The sequence below is a fragment of the Nerophis lumbriciformis genome, linkage group LG37 (genome assembly GCF_033978685.3).
Source record: "Nerophis lumbriciformis linkage group LG37, RoL_Nlum_v2.1, whole genome shotgun sequence".
NCBI classification, from domain to species: domain Eukaryota; kingdom Metazoa; phylum Chordata; class Actinopteri; order Syngnathiformes; family Syngnathidae; genus Nerophis; species Nerophis lumbriciformis.
In genome coordinates this window covers 9,872,071-9,900,000 of record NC_084584.2, presented here as the reverse complement: position 1 = coordinate 9,900,000, position 27,930 = coordinate 9,872,071, and the positions used below count along the sequence as shown (strand labels likewise).

Genomic DNA, 27,930 nt, shown 5'->3' with positions numbered 1-27,930 from the left:
GGAAATATTCTGTAACAAGTGTAAACATTTCAACAAAAGTAAAAGTATTGCTTATTTGCTAAAATGTGCAAAAATAAAGCTAAACATCCAATACAAAAAAGTGTACAGTGTAAACATTTCAACAAAAGTAAAAGTATTGCTTATTTTGCTTAATAACACAACAATGATAGTATGATTAAAGTGAAAGTTAATTGTTCGTTTGTACATAGTATATGTAACTGTTAATGTTGTAAAAGGTATTTGCACAACTAATTAACGTTAGCGTTTGTGACACGTCTTGTGCCGTGGGGTTCTTTCAGGACCGACAGACTGAACGCCAGACGGCTTTGCCAGGTTTACAATCTTTTAATTTTACACAAAGTCGTTTCTCTTCCAACTGCGCGGATCGCGCACCTGGGCACGATTGCGGCGTCGCTCCCGGCGCGCCCCGCCTCGCCGCTCGCTCGCCGCCGCCGCCTCTCCACAGCGTTAAAGAGGAGCGCGTCTTTGTAAACACTGAACAGGCACGCCAAACGCGCCTCTCAGAGCGAAACGGTGCTTTAGTTTATGAATTTACAACGCAGATACAAATGACACATTCATGTTTTTGTGTAATAATGACAACGTATACGCATGCGGACGATTGACTTGTTGATGGTGATGGCAAGAACGCTGTCGGGGGTTTTCTTTTCAAATGTTCGTTCATAGCCGTTGTGCTGCTATGATAGGCCATTTCCGCTCGACACAGTGTGCATACAACAACAATATTAGGCCGTTTATTGAAATACTCCCACACTTTTGACGACTTTTGGCGTGCTTTTTTCCCCTCGCTCGCATCGTCTGCTTTGCGCTCCGCCATGACAGTAAAGTAGAGTGACGTAAATATGCGACGCGCCGACGCACAAAAACGGCGTGGACGTATTTACGTAACCGATGACGTCGACTACGTCGATGCGTCGTTTCAGCCTTAGACACGAGTGTTGCTGTTTCTTTATATCAGATCAATGACCTATAATATCACAATGAATAATTGCAGCCCTTTGAGACGCCTGTGATTAAGGGCTTTATAAGTAATGAAGTGAATTTATATAGTGACTCAAGTGCTTTACATAGTGAAACCCAATATCTAAGTTACATTTAAAGCAGTGTGGGTGGCACTGGGAGCAGTGTGGGTATAAAGTGTCTTGCCCAAGGACACAACAGCAGTGACTAGGATGGCGGAAGCGGGGATCGAACCTGGAACCCTCAAGTTGCCGGCACGGCCACTCTACCAACCGAGCTATGCCGCCCACTTTGATTGATTGATTGATTGATTGAATAAAACAAGGTGCAGCATTTACTTATATGACCCAATGCAAACAACCTTCCCTAGTCATGGTGCAAAAAAAAAAAAAAAAAAGTTAAAAAATGCAACTTATACTTTTAAGTACACTTTCTGCCGTGCACCGCTTTATTTTTGTTTTATTAAGATTTTTGGCGAGTGCGTGTTTTTCCTGTATTTTGTACAATTGATTTGTTATACTCACTTCGTCCGCCAGATGGCGACAAAGTAGCAGCGCCGATAACAGCAAACGTTTAAAATGAATGCAATCTCCATGTCCTCTCGCGGGGCAAATTGAAGATGTCGGCAGGCCGCACTTGGCCCGCAGGCCTTCGTTTGGACACCCCCTAGATTAGGCCTGAGTGCATCACCCAGGTTGATGGTGAAAAGAATGAAGAGCAATCGATCACTCGGAATCGGTTAAAAGCCCGCAGCTCCCATGTCAGCAGCGTTGTAGGAGCACACCTTCTGGCAGCAATAACCGCCATTGTCCTCCTTTTGGCTGCCATTGCTGTCTGCTAATTACAAAGAAGAGATTTTGGTCGATGAGAAGGCGGCTGCAGGTCATGTGATGCATCACAGATGTAGTGCCCTCGATTAGTCATTTCACATGTTATTAGCGGTGAGACTTGATAAGATTTTCCAGTTCCCATTCCACTTTTGAGTCGGTTCCTAAACGGTTCGCTTATCGAGTTTTATTTGGAAAGAAAGGTGACTTAGCATCAATGTTGTTTAGTTTAGAGCACAGGTGTGGAACTCAAGGCCCGGGGGCCAGATCTGGCCCACGACATCATTGTATCCGGCCCGCAAACACCTGGAAATGATATGTGTCAACAAAGTACTTCATATTTATTTTTTCCGTTTTGACAGAAAAAATATATGTACTGCTTAAAATTGTATACTTTTTTTAACTTTAATCGTAACCATTATTGCAACAAATATTACAGTATATATTATCATACTTTCCAAACACGTCTTTGTCTAAATAAAAATACTTAACTTTGCAACAAACAACCCATCAAATTAATAAAATATTTTGTCTGCTAAAATTCAGTGGGTGTGGCTATTAATTAATCAAATTAGTCATGTGAATAAGCTATTCAGAGGCCAGCAAGAACCACGTCACGCTTACAGTACAGTGGAACCTCGATTTACGAACTTAATTGGTTCTTGAACAGGGTTCGTAAATCGAAAAGTTTGTATAGTGAAGCAAATTTCCTCGTAAGCAATGTAGATATGAATAATGGACACAATAAAAGTGCTTTGCAGTACTGTACTTCAAACAAACTACAGAAGTCCCTATGGTGCCCTCACAAACAATCAGAAATCACACAACTATTTAACATATAAGGGGCCCTATTATGCAAAACAACTTTTCTTACCTATTGGTACCTGCTGTTGTGTATTTGGCCTGGAAATGTGAAATCAAACCATGGAGGTATTGCGGATGTATTTATAAAACCACCTTCGCCGTTTGGAATTTGCCCTTTTGGTGACGGTTTTCCCCCCAAGTGTGGCTTCATCAGACTCTCCGTATATGGGGAGAGGTTATCTTCTCCTCCGCTGTGTAACGGCATATTTGGCTCAATCTAAAAGTTTGTAAATCGAGGGGTTGGTAAATCGAGGTTCCACCTTATCTGACTTCTTGAAAATAGAAGTGTATCTAACTAATGTGAAATATGTAACTACTCGTCCCTCAGGCACTTTGACACAAAATGAAATGATCTTTAAGCGGCTGCACCTTGGAACCGTGTCCTACGGTACGGACACTATGGATGAGATCCAGAGCCACATAGTCCGGTCCTACGCCCAGGTGAGTCCCTGTCCAATCCCGTTGCTGACTCCCACGGCCAGGTAAAAGAAGCGCCCGGCCTCCTGTCGTCCGTTCTTCTCCCAGGGGACCTCCTCCGGCGCCACGCCGTCCCGGAAGTCCCAGACGCCGGGCCCGAAAGTCCGCAAGAGCGTCAGCAGCCGCATCAACGAGGCGGTGAAGGCCATCGCCCTGTGCCACAACGTCACGCCCGTCTACGAGACCAGCGGCGAGACCGAGTTCGCCGAGGCCGACCAGGACTTCAGCGATGACAACCGCACCTACCAGGCCTCCAGCCCCGATGAGGTACACACCGTAGGGAAGTCCAGGGAATTCCCATTCAAACCAGTGGGGACATTTCTCAAAATGTTTTACATTTTTTCAATCCAATTCCGACCTTTCAACTGCTCTTCCCAAAACATGTTTCCCCTTTACCAAAATTCCTGATTTTCCCGGAATTTCCGGTCATTTTCTCCCCACTGACAAAGAATAGGAATCGACTGCATATCCCACATTTCTTATCTGATTAGAACCATTCCAACGTCCACACACTGCGCTTACCCTGTCATGGTTCCGAAAATTCCCCGATTTCCCGGAATTACCAGGGATTTCCCCCCTATTGAAAATGAATGGGCAATTTACAAACCTCTCCATACCCCACACTTCTCAAACGATTCGAGCCGTTCCACCACCCACTCACTCACCTTGGACAATCAAACTACCATTTTCCAAGTTCGAAAAAAATTCCAGGAAGTACCAGAATTTTAAATTTTTCCAAATATCTATTTTCACCACTTCCTCGAAAGTTTTCACAGTCCACATTTTTCAACCTTTTTTGACCAGTCCACCTTCAAAACATTACTTTTAATTTGGATAACAAAACTACCATTTTTCTTTTCGTACAAACTCCCGGTTTAGCCGAAATTCCAGGAATTCCAAAATTCCTATTTAAATTCAAACTGTTACTATATCAACATTTGTCAACCGATTCCAAAAAATTCCAACACCAACCCATTGATATCATCCAGGATCAATATTTTCTAAAATTCCCGGTTTTCCCGAAATTCCCAAATGAAACGAACATTTCTCAAAATGTTTTGTATTTTTTTAAACCCGATTCCGACCTTTCAACCATCCACCCACACTGCTCTTCCCATATATCGCACACAAAACATGTTTCCCCTTTACCAAAATTCCCATTTTTTCCGGAATTTCCGGTAATTTTCTATTTTTCAACCTTTTTTGACCAGTCCACCTTCAAAACATTACTTTTAATTTGGACAACAAAACTACCATTTTTCTTTTCGTACAAACACCCGGTTCAGCCGAAATTCCAGGAATTCCAAAATTCCTATTTAAATTCAAACTGTTACTATATCAACATTTTTCAACCGATTCCAAAAAATTCCAGCACCAACCCATTCATATCATCCAGAATCAATATTTTCAAAAATTCCCGGTTTTCCCGAAATTCCCAAATGAAACGAACATTTCTCAAAATGTTTTGCATTTTTTTAAACCCGATTCCGACCTTTCAACCATCCACCCACACTGCTCTTCCCATATATCGCACACAAAACATGTTTCCCCTTTACCAAAATTCCCGGTTTTCCCGGAATTTCTGGTCATTTTCTCCCCACTGACAATGAATAGGAATCGACTGCATGTCCCACATTTCTCATCCGATTAGAGTCGTTCCAACATCCACACACTGCGCTGGTTCCGAAAATTCCCCAATTTCCTGGAATTACCAGGGATTTCCCCCCTATTGAAAATGAATGGGCAATTTACAAACCTCTCCATACCCCACACTTCTCAACCGATTCGAGCCGTTCCACTATCCACTCACTCACCTTGGACAATCAAACTACCATTTTCCAAGTTCGAAAAAAAATTCCAGGAATTACCAGAATTTTCAATTTTTCCAAAGCCGAATTTTCCCCTCTTCCTCGAAAGTTTTCACAGTCCACATTATTCAACCTTTTTTGACCAGTCCACCTTCAAAACATTGCTTTTAATTTGTACGACAAAACTACCATTTTTCTTTTCGTACAAACTCCCGGTTTAGCCGAAATTCCAGGAATGCCAAAATTCTTATTTAAATTCAAACTGTTACTATATCAACATTTGTCAACCGATTCCAAAAAATTCCAACACCAACCCATTGATATCATCCAGGATCAATATTTTCTAAAATTCCCGGTTTTCCCGAAATTCCCAAATGAAACGAACATTTCTCAAAATGTTTTGTATTTTTTTAAACCCGATTCCGACCTTTCAACCATCCACCCACACTGCTCTTCCCATATATCGCACACAAAACATGTTTCCCCTTTACCAAAATTCCCGGTTTTTCCGGAATTTCCGGTCATTTTCTCCCCACTGACAATGAATAGGAATCGACTGCATATCCCACATTTCTCATCCGATTAGAACCGTTCCAACATCCACACACTGCGCTTACCCTGTCATGGTTCCGAAAATTCCCCGATTTCCCGGAATTACTAGGGATTTCCCCCCTATTGAAAATGAATGGGCAATCTACAAACATCTCCATACCCCACACTTCTCAACCGATTCGAGCCGTTCCACTATCCACTCACTCACCTTGGACAATCAAACTACCATTTTCCAAGTTCGAAAAAAAATTCCAGGAATTACCAGAATTTTCAATTTTTCCAAAGCCCAATTTTCACCTCTTCCTCGAAAGTTTTCACAGTCCACATTTTTCAGCCGTTTTTGACCAGTCCACCTTCAAAACATTCCTCTTTATTTGGACAACAAAACTACCATTTTTATTTTCGTACAAACTCCCAGTTTGGCTGAAATTCCAGGAATTCCAAAATTCCCATTTAAATTCAAACTGTTACTACATCAACATTTTTCAACCGATTCCAAAAAATTCCAGCACCAACCCATTCATATCATCCAGGATCAATATTTTCAAAAATTCCCGGTTTTCCCGAAATTCCCAAATGTCCAGGGAATTCCCATTCAAACAAACATTTCTCAAAATTGTTTGCATTTTTTTAAACCCGATTCCGACCTTTCAACCATCCACCCACACTGCTCTTCCCATATATCGCACACAAAACATGTTTCCCCTTTACCAAAATTCCCGGTTTTATCTGAATTTCCGGTAATTTTCTATTTTTCAACCTTTTTTGACCAGTCCACCTTCAAAACATTACTTTTAATTTTGACAACAAAACTACCATTTTTCTTTTCGTACAAACACCCGGTTCAGCCGAAATTCCAGGAATTCCAAAATTCCTATTTAAATTCAAACTGTTACTATATCAACATTTTTCAACCGATTCCAAAAAATTCCAGCACCAACCCATTCATATCATCCAGAATCAATATTTTCAAAAATTCCCGGTTTTCCCGAAATTCCCAAATGAAACGAACATTTCTCAAAATGTTTTGCATTTTTTTAAACCCGATTCCGACCTTTCAACCATCCACCCACACTGCTCTTCCCATATATCGCACACAAAACATGTTTCCCCTTTACCAAAATTCCCGGTTTTCCCGGAATTTCTGGTCATTTTCTCCCCACTGACAATGAATAGGAATCGACTGCATGTCCCACATTTCTCATCCGATTAGAGTCGTTCCAACATCCACACACTGCGCTGGTTCCGAAAATTCCCCAATTTCCTGGAATTACCAGGGATTTCCCCCCTATTGAAAATGAATGGGCAATTTACAAACCTCTCCATACCCCACACTTCTCAACCGATTCGAGCCGTTCCACTATCCACTCACTCACCTTGGACAATCAAACAACCATTTTCCAAGTTCTAAAAAAAATTCCAGGAATTACCAGAATTTTCAATTTTTCCAAAGCCGAATTTTCCCCTCTTCCTCGAAAGTTTTCACAGTCCACATTATTCAACCTTTTTTGACCAGTCCACCTTCAAAACATTGCTTTTAATTTGTACGACAAAACTACCATTTTTCTTTTCGTACAAACTCCCGGTTTAGCCGAAATTCCAGGAATTCCAAAATTCCTATTTAAATTCAAACTGTTACTATATCAACATTTGTCAACCGATTCCAAAAAAATCCAACACCAACCCATTGATATCATCCAGGATCAATATTTTCTAAAATTCCCGGTTTTCCCGAAATTCCCAAATGAAACGAACATTTCTCAAAATGTTTTGTATTTTTTTAAACCCGATTCCGACCTTTCAACCATCCACCCACACTGCTCTTCCCATATATCGCACACAAAACATGTTTCCCCTTTACCAAAATTCCCGTTGTTTCCGGAATTTCCGGTCATTTTCTCCCCACTGACAATGAATAGGAATCGACTGCATATCCCACATTTCTCATCCGATTAGAACCGTTCCAACATCCACACACTGCGCTTACCCTGTCATGGTTCCGAAAATTCCCCGATTTCCCGGAATTACTAGGGATTTCCCCCCTATTGAAAATGAATGGGCAATCTACAAACATCTCCATACCCCACACTTCTCAACCGATTCGAGCCGTTCCACTATCCACTCACTCACCTTGGACAATCAAACTACCATTTTCCAAGTTCGAAAAAAAATTCCAGGAATTACCAGAATTTTCAATTTTTCCAAAGCCCAATTTTCACCTCTTCCTCGAAAGTTTTCACAGTCCACATTTTTCAGCCGTTTTTGACCAGTCCACCTTCAAAACATTCCTCTTTATTTGGACAACAAAACTACCATTTTTATCTTCGTACAAACTCCCAGTTTGGCCGAAATGCCAGGAATTCCAAAATTCCCATTTAAATTCAAACTGTTACTACATCAACATTTTTCAACCGATTCCAAAAAATTCCAGCACCAACCCATTCATATCATCCAGGATCAATATTTTCAAAAATTCCCGGTTTTCCCGAAATTCCCAAATGTCCAGGGAATTCCTATTCAAACGAACATTTCTCAAAATTGTTTGCATTTTTTTAAACCCGATTCCGACCTTTCAACAATCCACCCACACTGCTCTTCCCATATATGGCACACAAAACATGTTTCCCCAATATTTTCAAAAATTCCCGGTTTCAACCATCCAACCACACTGCTCTTCCCAAAACATGTTTCCCCTTTACCAAAATTCCCGGTTTTCCCCGAATTTCCGGTCATTTTCTCCCCATTGACAATGAATAGGAATCGACTGCATATCCCACATTTCTTATCCGATTAGAACCGTTCCAACATCCACACACTCCGCTCACCCTTTCCCGGTTCCGAATATTCCCCGATTTCCCGGAATTACCAGGAATTTCCCCCCATTGAATATGAATGGGCAATTTACAGACCTCTCCATACACCACATTTCTCTCAACCGATTCCAACATCCACACACTCCGCTCACCCTTTCCTGGTTCCAAAAATTCTCAGATTTCCCGGAATTACCAGGAATTATAACGGCATTTTAGCTTTTGCGGTTAGCTTCTTGTGTCGTCCTGCTCGTTGTGTGTGTGTGTGTGTGTGTGTGTGTGTGTGTGTGTCTAGCATGCTTAACCATTCCTTTGCCTCTCGTCCTCCAGTGATACTCCTACTTGGAGGAAGCTGTGTTTATTATCCGCCATGGTGGTGACAATTAGTACACTATATTGCCAAAAGTATTTGTCCACCCAATCAAATGATGAGAATCAGGTGTCCTAATCACTTGGCCCGGCCACAGGTGTAAAAAATCGAGCACTTAGGCATGGAGACTGTTTCTACAAACATTTGTGAAAGAATGGGCCGCTCTCAGTGATTTCCAGCGTGGAACTGTCATAGAATGCCACCTGTGCAACAAATCCAGTCGTGAAATGTCCTCGCTCCTAATTATTCCAAAGTCAACTGTCGCCTTTAATATTAGAAAATGGAAGAGTTTGGGAACAACAGCAACTCAGCCGCCAAGTGGTAGGCCACGTAAAGTGACAGAGTGACATAGTACAAAGACTTTCTGCACAGTCAGTTGCTACAGAGCTCCAAACTTGTGACCTTCCAATTAGCCCACGTACAGTACGCAGAGAGCTTCATGGAATGGGTTTCCATGGCCAAGCAGCTGCATCTAAGCCATACATCACCAAGTCCAATGCAAAGTGTGTGATGCAGTGGTGTAAAGCACGTCACCACTGGACTCTAGAGCAGTGGAGACGCCTTCTCTGGAGTGATGAATCACACTTTTCCATCTGGCAATCTGATGGACCAGTCTGGGTTTGGAGGTTGCCAGGAGAACGCTACATTTCGGACTGCATTGTGCCGAGTGTGAAATTTGGTGGAGGAGGAATTATGGTGTGGAGTTGTTTTTCAGGAGTTGGGCTTGGCCCCTTAGTTCCAGTGAAAGGAACTTTGAATGCTCCAGGATACCAAAACATTTTGGACAATTCCATGCTCCCAACCTTATGGGCCCCCTCCTCTTCCAACATGACTGTGCACCAGTGCACAAAGCCAGGTCCATAAAGACATGGATGACAGAGTCTGGTGTGGATGAACTTGACTGGCCTGCACAGAGTCCTGACCTGAACCCCATAGAACACCTTTGGGATGAATTAGAAGGGAGACTGAGAGCCAGGCCTTCTCTACCAACATCAGTGTGTGACCTCACCAATGCGCTTTTGGAAGAATGGTGGAAAATTGCTATAAACACACTCCGCAACCTTGTGGACAGCCTTCCCAGAAGAGTTGAAGCTGTAATAGCTGCAAAAGGTGGACCCACATCATATTCAAGCCTATGGGTTAGGAATGGGATGGCACTTCAAGTTCATATGTGAGTCAAGGCAGGTGGCCTAATACTTTTGGCAATGTAGTGCACCTTAGAAGCAGTTTCACATTCCTGCAACCCCTGCATGTGTGCAACAAGGACTAGGGAAATGTGGCCCAGCAAGTGTTGAAAGTCCAAGGTTGTGACCTCCTTGCAGGGGTTAAGTTATTTAAATGTCTGCAGTGGCTCGCTGAGAATTTATGACTCGGACCAAAGGAAGTGCGGAACAATGGATGCTAGCATGTTAGACTTTGAGCGAGTTAAAGATAATTGCCGGTGATAGATGAATCTCCCTCCATTTGTGCCTCTTGATGTATGTATTTATTTACATCCCCGCTCGCTCTCCCCAATGTCAAATGAATCCACTCACTCGGACTGATCAATATTTAATTATCTCTGAGAGGTGACGAGTGGCTCATGTCTGTCGCGCTCCCGTCGTCGCTTTCACACTCCTAATTTGGGGGTCTGCGATCATGTGACTCTCTAAATCAGGGGTGTCCAAACTTTTTCCACTAAGGGCAGCGCACTTTTTCATTTTTAAAACCATTTCAATTGATATATATATATATTTTTTTTTAACCCAAGTTTAGTCCTGAAAGGGTCTCAGTCGTTAAAAAAAAATATATATATATATTTTTTCAACGCTTAAATCTCTAGATCACAGGTGTCAACTCAAGGCCCGGGGGCCAAATCTGGCCCGCCACATTATTTTATGTGGCCGGCGAAAGCCTGGAAATATGCGTTAATAAAATGCTTAATCTTTTCTTACTAAATATATCTGCATGTACTCCATTGTCAGGTTCAAACACTGATGACATCTATTAAACAGACACAAGAAGCAAGGAATCATGCAGAGACAGAGTTCAATTTAGCTCATGAGGAGAACGCATGGAGCTGCACACATTTAGTCACAGTCACGCCCTACGCTCTAAGGCAGTGGTTCTCAACCTTTTTTCAGTGATGTACCCCCTTTGAACATTTTTTTAAATTCAAGTACCCCCTAATCAGAGCAAAGCATTTTTGGTTGAAAAAAAGAGATAAAGAAGTAAAATACAGCACTATGTCATCAGTTTCTGATTTATTAAATTATATAACAGTGCAAAATATTACTCATTTGTAGTGGTCTTTCTTGAACTATTTGGGAAAAAAAGATATAAAAATAACTAAAAACTTGTTGAAAAATAAACAAGTGATTCAATTATAAATAAAGATTTCTACACATAGAAGTAATCATCAACTTAAAGTAATCAAAAACTTAATAGAGATCCATCTGGATTCATGAACTTAATTCTAAATATTTCTTCACAAAAAAAGAAATCTTTAACATCAATATTTATGGAACATGTCCACAAAAAATCTAGCTGTCAACACTGAATATTGCATTGTTGCATTGTTGCATTGTAATGAATGGAATAGCCTACTTGATTTGATGTTCAGTTTATGAACTTACATTCATATTTTGTTGAAGTATTATTCAATAAATATATTTATAAAGGATTTTTGAATTGTTGCTATTTTTAGAATATTAAAAAAAAAATCTCACGTACCCCTTGGCATACCTTCAAGTACCCCCAGGGGTAGGCGTACCCCCATTTGAGAACCACTGCTCTAAGGTACAGTTCCCGCGTTCCTCTATTTATTCAGGAGTTCCCCAGTCAACATCACTGAGGCCGCCTCTAAAGGGAGTGGTCACACATATCATGCAAAGCAGCTTCCAGTACGCACAATACGTGACAGAATGTGCTGGGGGCCTTGTGATTTCGCCTTGTCTCTGCTTCGTCTGCGTGCTGACGTCTTATCTTCGTTGAGGTACTTGAAGTCCTTGGCTGTTAGCGGGCTAAAACAAAGATAACATCTGCGGCTGAGGCCACCCCTCATATGCCGTGGAAGATAGCAAGTTTTGTCCTTGCACAGATAGAAAAGTCTAACTTGAGCACAATAGATAATAACTATAGCATCGGCCTTTAAGCATAAGAGTTGTGTGATAACTTATACATAATTATTCTAACATGCATGTAATTGCATATCTTTTAAAATTCAATATTATCAAAATCAAAATATTATAATTTATTCCAAAAATATTTTTTTGTAAAAAAAAAGCATAAATACTGTACTTAAATATTTGCTTGACTTATGATTTCAAAACAAATGATCAAAAATCAATCAAATTGTAGACTGTAAAATTGGCAATAGATTTTACCGTTAAATTCCGTAAAATCAACTTTGGTACTATTTTTTTTTTCATATACAGTAAAACACTAAAACATACAAAAACAAACATTAAAACAACGAGATTTTACGGTAAAAAAAACAAACTGGCAGCTCTGAATTTTACCGCTAAAACAGTAGTATTGTTTTTCCATTCCATCTATTCAATTTTTTTATATGCTGTAAAAAAAACAAAAAATACTGCTTTTACTGTAAAATTCTGGTGACTGAGCTGCCAGTTTTCAAAGTAAAATTTAAATATTTTTTGGCATATTTTTAATGTATTATATGTATACATGTATAGTAATATATTACTCATTGTTAAAAGCGTTACCATAACTGCGATGTGGCCCTCAATAAAAACCAGTTTGACACCCCTGCTCTGCATCAACTTCAGATCCATCTGTCGATATGAAGTTTTATTTATTTTATTTGCCAATTGTGTTAAAATAAAACCCTTTTTTATGGCAAAAAGACAGAATATGCAACATTTTCTCCCCAAAATATATCCAAGTGGAATATTTAATGTGAAGTATTCGGAGCCTTGAATAGGTCATTCTTGCATAACAACATTGATTTTGATTCATTATTATTTTTTGAGCAATGACAGTTTAAAAAAAAAAAATCCCAATAAAATTCTCAGGGATCCGAAATGTTCCCACGCATAAGTGCTTAAATTTTTTTTTAAATGTATGACTTATTTTTTCTTTCAACGCCTAAATCTTTAGATCAACTTTCGATCCGTCCGTTTTTGTTGTTGTTTTTTTGTTTGTTTAACGCCCTTTTTGTCATAGAAAACTTTGTTTTTTAATGGCAAAAATATTTCATAGTGCAACATTTGATGTGGAGTAGTTAAATAGGTCAATGATTCATAACAACATTGATTTTGATTCAATATTATTTTTTGAGCAACGACAGTTTAAAAAAACAAACAATCCCAATAAAATTCTCAGGGATCCAAAAGGCCCCACTCATAAATGTGTTAAAAGTAAGTCATACTTTTTAAATTGTTTTCCCTTTCAACACTTAAATCTGTAGATCAACTTCAGATCTATTTGTCAATTATTATTTAGTTATTTTTTTTATTTATTTTTTTTGATTCCTTTTTATCATAGAAAACTGTTTTTTATGGCAAATACACAAAATATGCAATATTTTCCCCGAAAATATTTCAAAGTGATATATTTGATTTTAAGTAACTGGAGCCTTAAAGTTAAAGTTAAAGTTAAAGTACCAATGATTGTCACACACACACTAGGTGTGGCGAAATTATTCTCTGCATTTGACCCATCACCCTTGATCACCCCCTGGGAGGTGAGGGGAGCAGTGGGCAGCAGCGGTGGCTGCGCCCGGGAATCATTTTGGTGATTTAACCCCCAATTCCAACCCTTGATGCTGAGTGCCAAGCAGGGAGGTAATGGGTCCCATTTTTATAGTCTTTGGTATGACTCGGCCGGGATTTGAACTCCCAACCTACCGATCTCAGGACGGACACTCTAACCACTAGGCCACTTAAATAGGTAAATAATTCATAATCAATCAAAGTTTATTTATATAGCCCTTAATCACAAATGCCTCAAAGGGCTTCACAAACCACAACATTGATTTTGATTCATTATTTATTTATTTTTTGCTATGAAAGTTTGAAAAAATAAAAAAATATCACTAAAATTCTTAGGGATCCAAAAGAGCCCCACTCATAAAATAGTTAAAAAATAACGTTTTTTTTTAAACTTTTAACACTTAAACCTTTAACAACATTGATCTTGATTCATTATTATATTTTGAGCAATGAAAAAAAAACAGCCTACATGTCAGCTTTGTGTTATTAGAGTCACCATTGCAACTTTTCCCCGTTCCATTTCACCTGTTTGCTGTAATAGTATTTTAAAAATGAAGCAAATTAGCCACTTTTGGACAGCGCTGCTCGAGATTGAAATTTAGTGTGACCTTTGACCCATGCTATCTTAATTTGTGCTTGGCAGCCACAGTTGGCATATCTTATCTGCAAATTAGATGGAGTAACTACTTTTTACGATGGTTTGCACATGCTTTGTATGCACTGAGAGTGGAGCAATGCACACACACACATTCTTGTATTTCTTACCTTCTTGAGACCTCTGAAAAAGGCCTCTTTAGGACCACCATTTAATTTGGAATGTTTTCTTTGTCATTGTTTTTTAATCTTCATTATTTACTTGAAGTTATTACAGTATGTAATTTATTTCATTAAAAAAAAAAAAAAATTCGCCAAAGGGGGCGCAGTTCAATTTCTTACACACACACACACTTATTACATATGTTGGCCAGGGGGGGAGCACTTCACATTTTTACACACACTTGTTATTTCATATGTTGGCCAGAGGGGGGGAACACTTCACATTTTTACACACACTTGTTATTTCATATGTTGGCCAGAGCGGGGAAGCACATCACATTTTTTACACACACTTGTTATTTCATATGTTTTAAAACCGACACGCAGGCAAGACACATTCTTGTATTTCTTACCTTCTTGAGACCTCTGAAAAAGGCCTCTTTAGGACCACCATTTTTTTTTCTTCCTTTTTTTCTGTAATTGTTTTTTATTCGTCATTATTTACTTCAAGTTATTACAGTATGTAATATATTTAATTTTTTTTAAATACATTTTGGCCAAAGGGGGCGCATTTCAATTTCTTACACACACACATGAATTACATATGTTGGCCAGGGGGGTAGCACTTCACATTTTTACACACACTTGTTATTTCATATGTTGGCCAGAGCGGGGGAGCACATCACATTTTTACATACACTTGTTATTTCATATGTTTTAAAACCGACACGCAGGAAATTTGAAAAATCCCTCCTTTTTGGGACCACCCTAATTTTGATAGATTTCCCCAGCAGGGGTGCAAATGAGACATTCTCTATTAGATGCAATGGTTTTCCGTATTGGGACCATGATTTATGTCCCGACTTGTTATGGAAGATACTTTTCCTTGTCGGTGTCCCAAGAAGGGTAGAAATACAAGAACACACACACACATTATTGTGTTTCTTAACTTCTTGAGACCTCTGAAAAAGGCCCTCTTTAGGACCACCAATTTTTTTTTTTTTTTTGTAATTGTTTTTTAATCTTCATTATTTACTTCGTTATTACAGTATTTCATTTTTTTAAATTAATTTTGGCCAAAGGGAGCGCAGTTCAATTTCTTACACACACACTTATTACATATGTTGGCCAGGGCGGGGGAGCTCTTCACATTTTTACACACACTTGTTATTTCATATGTTTTAAAACCGACACACGGGCAATTTGAAAAATCCCTCTGTCAGAATAATTGTATCTAAGTTATCACAAAACTTTGCATTGCCATGAGTTCTCGGTGAGAGGACAAAAGCAAAAGGCTTGTAAAACTCCACTGTGTAGGATGGGAAGCGACATGAAGGTGTCGGTTTCTTTGATGTATTGTAATCCACGGGAAGATTTTGTCCTGACCGAGATCTACAAAGCGGAGAGGAAGCAGGGCCTGACCCCCTTCCAGGCACCTTTTCTTTGAACTGTTTAGTGACCAAAGGCAGCGGCTGTTTACGACCCCCTTCCTTTAGATAAAGCTGTTGCCATGTAATGAGGGAAAGTCCAAATAAAAGAGGAGGCGTACAATCTTTGGTCAGAGCGTGGTGGGACACTGAACAAGAGTACAGCCCAGACGTTTCTCCTCAATTGAGCTAAATTGAATTCTGTCCCTGTTTAATTCCTTGCTTCTTTGTCTGTTTAATAGATGTCATCAGTGTTTGAACCTGTCACCCTCCTTTTTGGGACCACCCTAATTTTAATAGATGTCACCAGCAGGGGTGCCAATGAGACATTCTCTATTAGATGCAATGTTATTGGGACCATGATTTATGTCACACCTCCTCATATGGAAGATACTTTTCCTTCTTCATGTCTCAAGAAGGGTAGAAATACAAGAACACACACACACGCGCGCGCAGGATAACGAGGCACAGATGTGTGAGCATATGTAGGAAGGAGGGGGGTCGCGGGATGGATGACAGGGTCTTAACAGGAAGTTCCCATTTGTAGGTCAGAGTATAATAACAACCTTTGAGTGAGCGAAATTGAAAATGAAGCCATTGAGAGTTGAGTGGTGTGCAGCTGAAGGCTCACTCGGGGGGTCCGCAGTTCCTGCCGAGGAGGAAAAAGGGAGACAGAAAAACGCTTATCTGGCACGGAATGAAAGCTGAGTTTGAGGTCTCATAACTCTCTGATGGCTCCACACAGTGACTGTTTGTGGTGTGGACACACAAAACATTTTAATAGCACGTCAGTGGTGGTCCCCATAACGTGTGTGTGTGTGTGTGTGTGCACAGGTGGCGCTGGTGCGTTGGACGGAGAGCGTCGGCCTGACGCTGGTGAACCGAGACCTGACCTCCCTGCAGCTGAAGACTCCCTCCGGACAGGTCCTGTCCTTCTACATCCTGCAGATCTTCCCCTTCACCTCCGAGAGCAAACGCATGGGCATCATCGTCCGGGTGAGGCGCTCCGACCTCATGAAACGTCTCCGTCTCCGGGTTCACCTGAGGACACGCTGACGGCGGGCTTTCCCGCGCTTTGGTTTGCGTTCCAGGAGGAGTCGACGGGAGACGTCACTTTCTACATGAAGGGCGCCGACGTCGCCATGGCGAGCATCGTCCAGTACAACGATTGGCTGGAAGAGGAGGTAAAAGTCCTTGGACATCCAGCTTCGGTCAGCATGCGCAAACACTTCAAAGTCACATGAAGAACTGGAGGTGTGGGAATCTTGACGATCCGATTCGGAATCGAATCTCGATTCAAACCGATTCTCGCAATGTATTATTTGGTATGCTAATTATAATGACACTTGTTCAAAACAGGTTGCAGGTTTAAAATGTTCCTTCTAGGTGCATGGAGAAGGCCTAAAAGCCTCATTTTAAAAATGTATTCTCTATATATATATATATATATATATATATATATATATACACACACACACACATATATATATATATATATACATATACACACATATAAATACATATGTATATATGTGTATATGTGTATATATAATATATATATACATACACATATAATATATATATACATACACATATATATATATAGATGTATTAATATGTATATATGTATATATATCTATTAATATGTATATATATATATATATGTATTAATATGTATGTATATATATATGTATTAATATGTATATATATGTATTAATATGTATGTATATATGTATTAATATATATATATATACACGTGTATATATATGTGTTTATATATAAATGTGTGTATATATGTGTGTGTGTGTATATATATATATACACATATATATGTAAATATATATTTTTGTACATATATATATATATATATATATGTGTGTGTACATATATATATATATATATATAAGTACACACACATATATATATATATATATATATGTACAAAAATATATATTTACATATATATGTATATATATATATATACACACACACACATATATACACACATTTATATATAAACACATATATATATACACGTGTATATATATATATATATATATTAATACATACATATATATATATATATATATATATATATATATATATATATATATATGTACACTATATTGCCAAAAGTATTAGGCCACCTGCCTTGACTCACATATGAACTTGAAGTGCCATTCCATTCCTAACCCATAGGGTTCAATATGATGTGAGTCCACCTTTTGCAGCTGGGAAGGCTGTCCACAAGGTTGCGGAGTTTGTTTATAGCAATTTTCCACCATTTCTTCCAAAAGCGCATTGTTGAGGTCACACACTGATGTTGGTCGAGAAGGCCTGGCATTCAGTCTCCTTTCTAATTCATCCCAAAGGTGTTCTATCGGGTTCAGGTCAGGACTCTGTGCAGGCCAGTCAAGTTCATCCACACCAGACTCTGTCATCCATGTCTTTATGGACCTTGCTATGTGCACTGGTGCACAGTCGTGTTGGAAGAGGAAGGGGCCCGCTCCAAACTGTTCCCACAACGTTGGGAGCATGGACTTGTCCAAAATGTTTTGGTATCCTGGCGCATTCAAAGTTGCTTTCACTGGAACTAAGGGGCCAAGCCCTACTCCTGAAAAAAACAAAACACCATAATTCCTTCTCCACCAAATTTCACACTCGGCACAATGCAGTCCGAAATGTAGCGTTCTCCTGGCAACCTCCAAACCCAGACTGGTCCATCAGATTGCCAGATGGAAATTCGTGTCTCCACTGCTCTAGAGTCCAGTGGTGACGTGCTTTACACCACTGCATCCCACACTTTGCATTGGACTTGGTGATGTATGGCTTAGATGCATCTGCTCGGCCATGGAAACCCATTCCATGAAGCTCTCTGCGTACTGTACGTGGGCTAATTGGAAGGTCACATGAAGTTTGGAGCTCCGTAGCAACTGACTGTGCAGAAAGTCTTTGTACTATGCTGACCTCTCTGTCAGTTTACGTGGCCTACTACTTAGTGGCTGAGTTGCTGTTGTTCCCAAACTCTTCACTTTTCTAATAATAAAGCCGATAGTTGACTTTGGAATATTTAGGAGCGAGGAAATTTCCCGACTGGATTTGTTGCACAGGTGGCATCCTATGACAGTTCCATGCTGGAAATCACTGAGAGCGGCCCATTCTTTCACAAGTGTTTGTAGAAACAGTCTCCATGCCTAAGTGCTTGATTTGATACACCTGTGGCCGGGCCAAGTGATTAGGGCACCTGATTCTGATCATTTGGATGGATGGCCAATAACTTTTGGCAATATAGTGTATCTACATGTGTATATATATATACAGTATATATATATATGTACACATATATACATATACTGTATACCGTATTTTCCGCACTATAAGGTGCAGCTAAAAACCTCCAATTTTCTCAAAAGCTGACAGTGCGCCTTATAATCCGGTGCGCCTTATATATGGACCAATATTGAACCACAACAGGTCTCCCAACTACGGGATGCATAACGTAACCCCAGCCTCTACTGTAGCGTCTTTTTTATGTGCCTTATAATGCAGTGCGCCTTATATATGAACAAAGTTTTAAAATAGGCCATTCATTGAAGGTGCGCCTTATAATCCGGTGCGCCTTATAGTGCGGAAAATGCGGTGTGTATATATATATATATATATATATATATATTTATTTATTTATTTTTATTTTTTTTATCAAATTTCGACAATTTTGAATCTATTTAGAATGGGAATGAACAAGAATCGCGATTATCGGATTTGAATTGATTTTGTTTGTGTACCCTTATTATTTTGAATAATTATTATAATAAAAACTTTTTCAAAACAGGTTACAGGTTTCAAAAGCTCCTTCCGGTTGCATGGAGATACCTAAAAACCTCATTTTAAAAATGTATTCTTACTTGTATGTATGTATATATATATATATATATATGTAAATGTGTATATATATATATATATATATATATATATATATATGTATATATATATATATATATGTATATGTACACATGTGTATATATATATATATATATATATATATATATATATATATATATGTATGTATGTATGTATATATGTATATATATATATATATATTTATTTTTTTTAAATCAAATTTCGACAATTTTGAATCTATTTAGAATGGGAATGAACAAGAATCGCAATTTTCGGATTTGAATTGATTTTTTTGTGTACCCCTATTATTTTGAATAACAATTATAATAAAAAACTTTTTCAAAACAGGTTACAGGTTAGAAAACCTACTCAGTGGCCTAGTGGTTAGAGTGTCCGCCCTGAGATCGGTAGATTGTGCGTTCAAACCCCGGCCGAGTCATACCAAAGACTACAAAAAATGGGACCCATTATCTCCTTGCTTGGCACTCAGCATCAAGGGTTGGAATTGGGGGTTAAATCCCCGGGCGCGGCTACCGCTGCTGCTCACTGCTCCCCTCACCTCCCAGGGTGTTATCAACGGTGATGGGTCAAATGTAGAGAATAATTTGGGAACAATGGGCTTTCTGCTTCGCTGCTCTCCCTGACCACCTGAGGGCACCACAGACTGTGGATGCTTTTAAAAAAGGCTTCTTTTTAAAAAAAAAGCCTTTTTTTTTTAGATGTATGCATACTAGTTTTAGCTATTTGGCTGTTCTAGTTTTTATTTTTATTTTTTATTATCTTTTTATTTGTATTTTTTTAATACACTGTAGCACTTTGAGGTTGTGCTTTTTACAAATAAAATATATTATTATTATTATTATTAATTTCGCAACACCTAGTGTGTGTGTTTGACTATCATTGGTACTTTAAGTAAAAACCTAATTTTAAAAATGTATTCTTACTTAAAAAAAATAATATATAAAGAATTGCAATTTGGATGTGAATTGATCTTTTCTTGTGCAGCCCGAGTACTCCAAACTGTCATTTATTTAGCAAGGAAGTTCATAGGTAAAAAAAAGTGGGTCTGTTTGGCTGCACACATGGATATATGACCATAAACAGGAGTTATTATTGCCCCCCCGTCAATAACCTCTGCTAATCAGGACATTCATCAAGAGATCAGCGGGCCGCGTCGACTCTGCTTTGCTGGTCGAAAGGTCTTGCTCTTGTTCATAATTATATTGGCATTATTGAGTCGCTTACCACCGGGGGCAGCTTTTGATTTAATTAGTGACCCAGATAAGTAATTACAGTATGTCATATTCTCAAACAATGGTGCTAACCGTGTTCCTGTCAGGCTGTAATACACCCCGCTGTCGGCCTCGTCAATAACCAATCAGCCTCATATCAAAAAATAAACCGCCATCCGTCCCTTTGTTTTACTGTGTCCTCTGCTCTGCACCAGACGCCATCTTCATCCATATCTACTTAATCAGGAACTTTTGATGTGATCGTTTTGTCGCCTGCTTCTTCCCAGTGTGGCAACATGGCCAGAGAAGGTCTGAGAACGTTGGTGGTGGCCAAGAAGTCGCTGTCTGAGGAGCAATACCAGGACTTCGAGGTACACGACGCACACCTCATAATAGTGTACTCACCAATTGAAAACTTAAAAAAGATGTTATATATTCTAGTTTCTTCAAAATAGTCACCCTTTGCTTCTGATTACTGCTTTGCACACTCTTGGCATTCTCTCCATGAGCTTCAAGCACACCTGTGAAGTGAAAACCCTTTCAGGTGACTCATCATCATCGAACGGTCACTCGAACGAGTATGACGATCCTCCTGGTAGTTCTGCTTATATTGATATGAAAAAAATCAGACACATGTCATATATCGTCAAAAATATCGGAATTGTACTGTTCACATTGATATGAAAAAAATCCGATACATGTCATATATCGGCAAGAACAATCGGAATTGTTCTGCTCATATTGATATGAAAAAAATCAGATACATGTCATATATCGTCAAAAATATCGGAATTGTACTGTTCACATTGATATGAAAAAAATCCGATACATGTCATATATCGGCAAGAACAATCGGAATGGTTCTGCTTATATTGATATGAAAAAAATCAGATACATGTCATATGTCGTCAAAAATATCGGAATTGTACTGTTCACATTGACATGAATAGATCCGACACATGTCACATATGGGCAAAAATATCGGAATTGTACTGTTCACATTGATGTGAAAAAAATCCGTTACATGTCATATATCGGCAAGAACAATCGGAATTGTTCTGCTTATATAGATATGAAAAAAATCAGATACATGTCATTTATTGTCAACAATATCGGAATTGTACTGTTCACATTGCCATGAATAGATCCGACACATGTCACATATAGGCAAAAATATCGGAATTGTACTGTTCACATTGACATGAATAGATCCGACACATGTCACATATGGGCAAAAATATCGGAATTGTACTGTTCACATTGATATGAAAAAAATCCGATTCATGTCATATATCGGCAAGAACAATCGGAATGGTTCTGCTTATATTGATATGAAAAAAATCAGATACATGTCATATGTCGTCAAAAATATCGGAATTGTACTGTTCACATTGACATGAATAGATCCGACACATGTCACATATGGGCAAAAATATCGGAATTGTACTGTTCACATTGATATGAAAAAAATCCGATACATGTCATATATCGGCAAGAACAATCGGAATGGTTCTGCTTATATTGATATGAAAAAAATCAGATACATGTCATATGTCGTCAAAAATATCGGAATTGTACTGTTCACATTGACATGAATAGATCCGACACATGTCACATGGGCAAAAATATCGGAATTGTACTGTTCACATTGATGTGAAAAAAATCCGTTACATGTCATATATCGGCAAGAACAATCGGAATTGTTCTGCTTATATAGATATGAAAAAAATCAGATACATGTCATTTATCGTCAACAATATCGGAATTGTACTGTTCACATTGACATGAATAGATCCGACACATGTCACATATAGGCAAAAATATCGGAATTGTACTGTTCACATTGACATGAATAGATCCGACACATGTCACATATGGGCAAAAATATCGGAATTGTACTGTTCACATTGATGTGAAAAAAATCCGTTACATGTCATATATCGGCAAGAACAATCGGAATTGTTCTGCTTATATAGATATGAAAAAAATCAGATACATGTCATTTATTGTCAACAATATCGGAATTGTACTGTTCACATTGCCATGAATAGATCCGACACATGTCACATATAGGCAAAAATATCGGAATTGTACTGTTCACATTGACATGAATAGATCCGACACATGTCACATATGGGCAAAAATATCGGAATTGTACTGTTCACATTGATATGAAAAAAATCCGATTCATGTCATATATCGGCAAGAACAATCGGAATGGTTCTGCTTATATTGATATGAAAAAAATCAGATACATGTCATATGTCGTCAAAAATATCGGAATTGTACTGTTCACATTGACATGAATAGATCCGACACATGTCACATATGGGCAAAAATATCGGAATTGTACTGTTCACATTGATATGAAAAAAATCCGATACATGTCATATATCGGCAAGAACAATCGGAATGGTTCTGCTTATATTGATATGAAAAAAATCAGATACATGTCATATGTCGTCAAAAATATCGGAATTGTACTGTTCACATTGACATGAATAGATCCGACACATGTCACATGGGCAAAAATATCGGAATTGTACTGTTCACATTGATGTGAAAAAAATCCGTTACATGTCATATATCGGCAAGAACAATCGGAATTGTTCTGCTTATATAGATATGAAAAAAATCAGATACATGTCATTTATCGTCAACAATATCGGAATTGTACTGTTCACATTGACATGAATAGATCCGACACATGTCACATATAGGCAAAAATATCGGAATTGTACTGTTCACATTGACATGAATAGATCCGACACATGTCACATATGGGCAAAAATATCGGAATTGTACTGTTCACATTGATATGAAAAAAATCCGATACATGTCATATATCGGCAAGAACAATCGGAATCGTTCTGCTTATATTGATATGAAAAAAATCCGATACATGTCATATATCGTCAAAAATATCGGAATTGTACTGTTCACATTGACATGAATAGATCCGACACATGTCACATATGGGCAAAAATATCGGAATTGTACTGTTCACATTGACATGAATAGATCCGACACGTCACATATGGGCAAGAATATCGGAATTGTACTGTTCACATTGATATGAAAAAAATCCGATACATGTCATATATCGGCAAGAACAATCGGAATCGTTCTGCTTATATTGATATGAAAAAAATCAGATACATGTCATATATCGTCAAAAATATCGGAATTGTACTGTTCACATTGACATGAATAGATCCGACACATGTCACACATGGGCAAAAATATCGAAATTGTACTGTTCACATTGATATGAAAAAAATCCGATACATGTCATATATCGGCAAGAACAATCAGAATTGTTCTGCTTATATTGATATGAAAAAAATCAGATACATGTCATATATCGTCAAAAATATCGGAATTGTACTGTTCACATTGATATGAAAAAAATCCGATACATGTCATATATCGGCAAGAACAATCGGAATTGTTCTGCTTATATTGATATGAAAAAAATCAGATACATGTCATATATCGTCAAAAATATCGGAATTGTACTGTTCACATTGACATGAATAGATCCGACACATGTCACATATCGGCAAAAGAATCGGAATTGTACTGTTCACATTGGTATGAAAAAAAATCTGATTTTTTTGCAAATAATAATTAACTTAGAATTTCATGGCTGCAACACATGCCAAAGTAGTTAGGAAAGGGCATGTTCACCACTGTGTTACATGGCCTTTCCTTTTAACAATACTCAGTAAACGTTTGGGAACTGAGGAGACACATTTTTGAAGCTTCTCAGGTGGAATTATTTCCCATTCTTGCTTGATGTACAGCTTAAGTTGTTCAACAGTCCGGGGGTCTCCGTTTTAGGCTTCATAATGCGCCACACATTTTCAATGGGAGACAGGTCTGGACTACAGGCAGGCCAGTCTAGTACCTGCACTCTTTTACTATGAAGCCACGTTGATGTAACACGTGGCTTGGCATTGTCTTGCTGAAATAAGCAGGGGCGTCCATGATAACGTTGCTTGGATGGCAACATATGTTGCTCCAAAACCTGTATGTACCTTTCAGCATTAATGGTGCCTTCACAGATGTGTAAGTTACCCATGTCTTGGGCACTAATACACCCCCATACCATCACACATGCTGCCTTTTCAAATTTGCGCCTATAACAATCCGGATGGTTCTTTTCCTCTTTTGTCCGGAGGACACAATGTCCACAGTTTCCAAAAACAATTTGAAATGTGGCCTCGTCAGACCATAGAACAGTCTTCCACTTTGTATCAGTCCATCTTAGATGAGCTCAGGCCCAGCAAAGCCGACGGCGTTTCTGGGTGTTGTTGATAAACGGTTTTCGCCTTGCATAGGAGAGTTTTAACTTGCACTTACAGATTTAGCGACCAACTGTAGTTACTGACAGTGGGTTTTTGAAGTGTTCCTGAGCCCATGTGGTGATATCCTTTACACACTGATGTCACTTGTTGATGCAGTACAGCCTGAGGGATCGAGGGTCTCGGGCTTAGCTGCTTACGTGCAGTGATTTCTCCAGATTCTCTGAACCCTTTGATGATATTACGGACCGTAGATGGTGAAATCCCTAAATTCCTTGCAATAGCTGGTTGAGAAAGGTTTTTCTTAAACTGTTCAACAATTTGCTCACGCATTTGTTGACAAATTGGTGACCCTCGCCCCATCCTTGTTTGTGAAAGCATTTCATGGAATCTACTTTTATACCCAATCATGGCACCCACCTGTTCCCAATTTGCCTGCTCACCTGTGGGATGTTCCAAATAAGTGTTTGATGAGCATTCCTCAACTTTATCAGTATTTATTGCCACCTTTCCCAACTTCTGTGTCACGTCTTGCTGGCATCAAATTCTAAAGTTAATGATTATTTGCAACAACAAAAAAAAAAAGTTTATCAGTTTGAACATCAAATATGTTGTCTTTGTAGCATATTCAACTGAATATGGGTTGAAAAGGATTTGCAAATCATTGTATTCCGTTTATATTTACATCTAACACAATTTCCCAACTCATATGGAAACGGGGTTTGTATAAATGATAGGTTTTAACCTCGACAAAAGTCCATGTTTTGGTGAAGGTTGTACACTTTGAACACAATTTAAAGTGCTAAATAGCAGGGGTTCTTAACCTTGTTGACCTTGGGGCCCAACTTTTCAACTACACAGGGGCTTGGGGCCCATCCAAATATTACCATGTACTTCATAAACAATAACATGATTGCATGAGTGCTCCCTCCCTGTGCGCAGAACCGCTACAACCAGGCCAAGTTGAGCATCCACGACCGAGCCCTGAAGGTGGCGGCGGTGGTGGAGAGCCTGGAGAGGGAGCTGGAGCTCCTGTGTCTCACGGGTGTGGAGGACCAGCTCCAGGCAGACGTCAGGCCCACGCTGGAGCTGCTCAGGAACGCCGGCATCAAGGTGCGGGGGATGATGTGACGTCAGTGGACGGCTCACAACAGAAATGACGACAATACATTGTTTATTTATGTCCTTTAGATCTGGATGTTGACCGGGGATAAGCTTGAAACGGCAACGTGCATCGCCAAAAGCTCACATTTGGTCTCCAGGCACCAAGACATCCATGTTTTCCGACCAGTACGTGCTTTCACGCCCACCTTGCCATCATACCATATATGAAAAAAATCCGATACATGTCACATATGGGCAAAACAATTGGAATTGTACTGTTCACGTTGATATGAAAAAAATCCGATACATATCATATATCGGCAAAAACAATCGGAATTGTTCTGCTTATATTGATATGAAAAAAATCAGATATATGTCATATGTGGGCAAAAAAATCAGAATTGTTCTGTTCACGTTGATGTGGAAAAATCTGATACATGTCATATATGGGCAAAAAAATCGGAACTGTTCTTTTCACGTTGATATGGAAAAATCCGATACATGTCATATATCGGCAAAAACAATCTTAATTGTTCTGCTTATATTGATATGAAAAAAATCCGATACATGTCACATATGGGCAAAAATATCGGAATTGTACTGTTCACATTGATATGAAAAATATCCAATACATGTCATATATCGGCAAAAATATCGGAATTGTGCTGTTCACATTGATATAAATAAATCCGATACATGTCAAATATGGGCAAAAAAATTGGAATTGTACTGTTCACATTGACATGAATAGATCCGATAAATGTCACATGCGCGCAAAAAACCCCCTGGAATTACCCTGCTGTGTGAACGTAGCCTAAGTTTCTTCTAAGTATCATTATCACCGGAGGACTACAGGAAAATGCATGACTAAGCAGTTTCAGTGCTATAATCCAGTATGGCGTATGTTGATGGGGACGTCCCTCGTCAGATAACGTCTCTGCTCTCAACGCAGGTGACTAGCAGAGGAGAGGCCCACCTGGAGCTCAACGCCTTCCGGAGGAAGCACGACTGCGCGCTGGTCATCTCCGGAGACTCCCTGGAGGTACTGGAACGTGGCGTAAGGTAAACAAATGACTAACGGCAGAACTCGCCCGTGGCAGGTGTGCTTGCGCTACTACGAGCACGAGTTTGTGGAGCTGGCGTGCCAGTGTCCGGCCGTGGTGTGCTGCCGCTGCTCGCCCACCCAGAAGGCCCAGATCGTCACGCTCCTCCAGCAGCACACTGCCAACAGGACCTGTGCCATAGGTGGGCCGTGGGAAATGCCATGGTTTTTTTGTTTTTTTTTAGCTGTAACATAATCTTTCATGAAAAATAGTCAGTCCCTTGTCTAGTCAAGACCGGGAGATATGATACTCAGTTTTCGGGTGCATGGAGGGTGTTTAGTTTACGTGTATTGTAGATTCCTGCCAGTTCGCCGTTTACTCAAAAGGGACTTATTATACTCATTTTCAGCCCTCTGTATTTGATTTTTGGACTCGTATAGAGCAGCTACACACCAATACCCGCACAGGAAGCTTTGTATTTTCTGCCTCCCGTCACATATGTATGTATATCTATGGATGTATGTATGTATATATGTATTTATATTTATGGTTGTATGTATATATATATATATATATATATATATATATATATATATATATATATATATATATATATATGTCAGGTTCTGACACACTAACACTGATAACATCTATTAATCAGACAAGAGGCAAGGAATCATGCAGAGACAGAGTTCAATTTAGCTCATGAGGAGAACGCATGGAGCTGCACACTTAGTCACAGTCTCGCCCTAGACTC

The 27,930-nt window shown here is 39.1% G+C and overlaps 1 protein-coding gene across 1 annotated transcript in view; it reads left to right on the top strand.

Moving 5' to 3' along the window:
* Positions 1-27,930, top strand: part of atp9b (ATPase phospholipid transporting 9B) — a 123,088-nt gene that overhangs the window by 81,109 nt on the left and 14,049 nt on the right. The window contains exons 14-22 of the mRNA XM_061931452.1: positions 3,001-3,113; positions 3,198-3,416; positions 16,422-16,583; positions 16,679-16,771; positions 21,007-21,090; positions 25,969-26,139; positions 26,218-26,316; positions 27,083-27,172; positions 27,231-27,375. Coding sequence (XP_061787436.1) covers positions 3,001-3,113; positions 3,198-3,416; positions 16,422-16,583; positions 16,679-16,771; positions 21,007-21,090; positions 25,969-26,139; positions 26,218-26,316; positions 27,083-27,172; positions 27,231-27,375 — 1,176 coding nt within the window. The remainder of the gene's footprint in view (positions 1-3,000; positions 3,114-3,197; positions 3,417-16,421; positions 16,584-16,678; positions 16,772-21,006; positions 21,091-25,968; positions 26,140-26,217; positions 26,317-27,082; positions 27,173-27,230; positions 27,376-27,930) is intronic.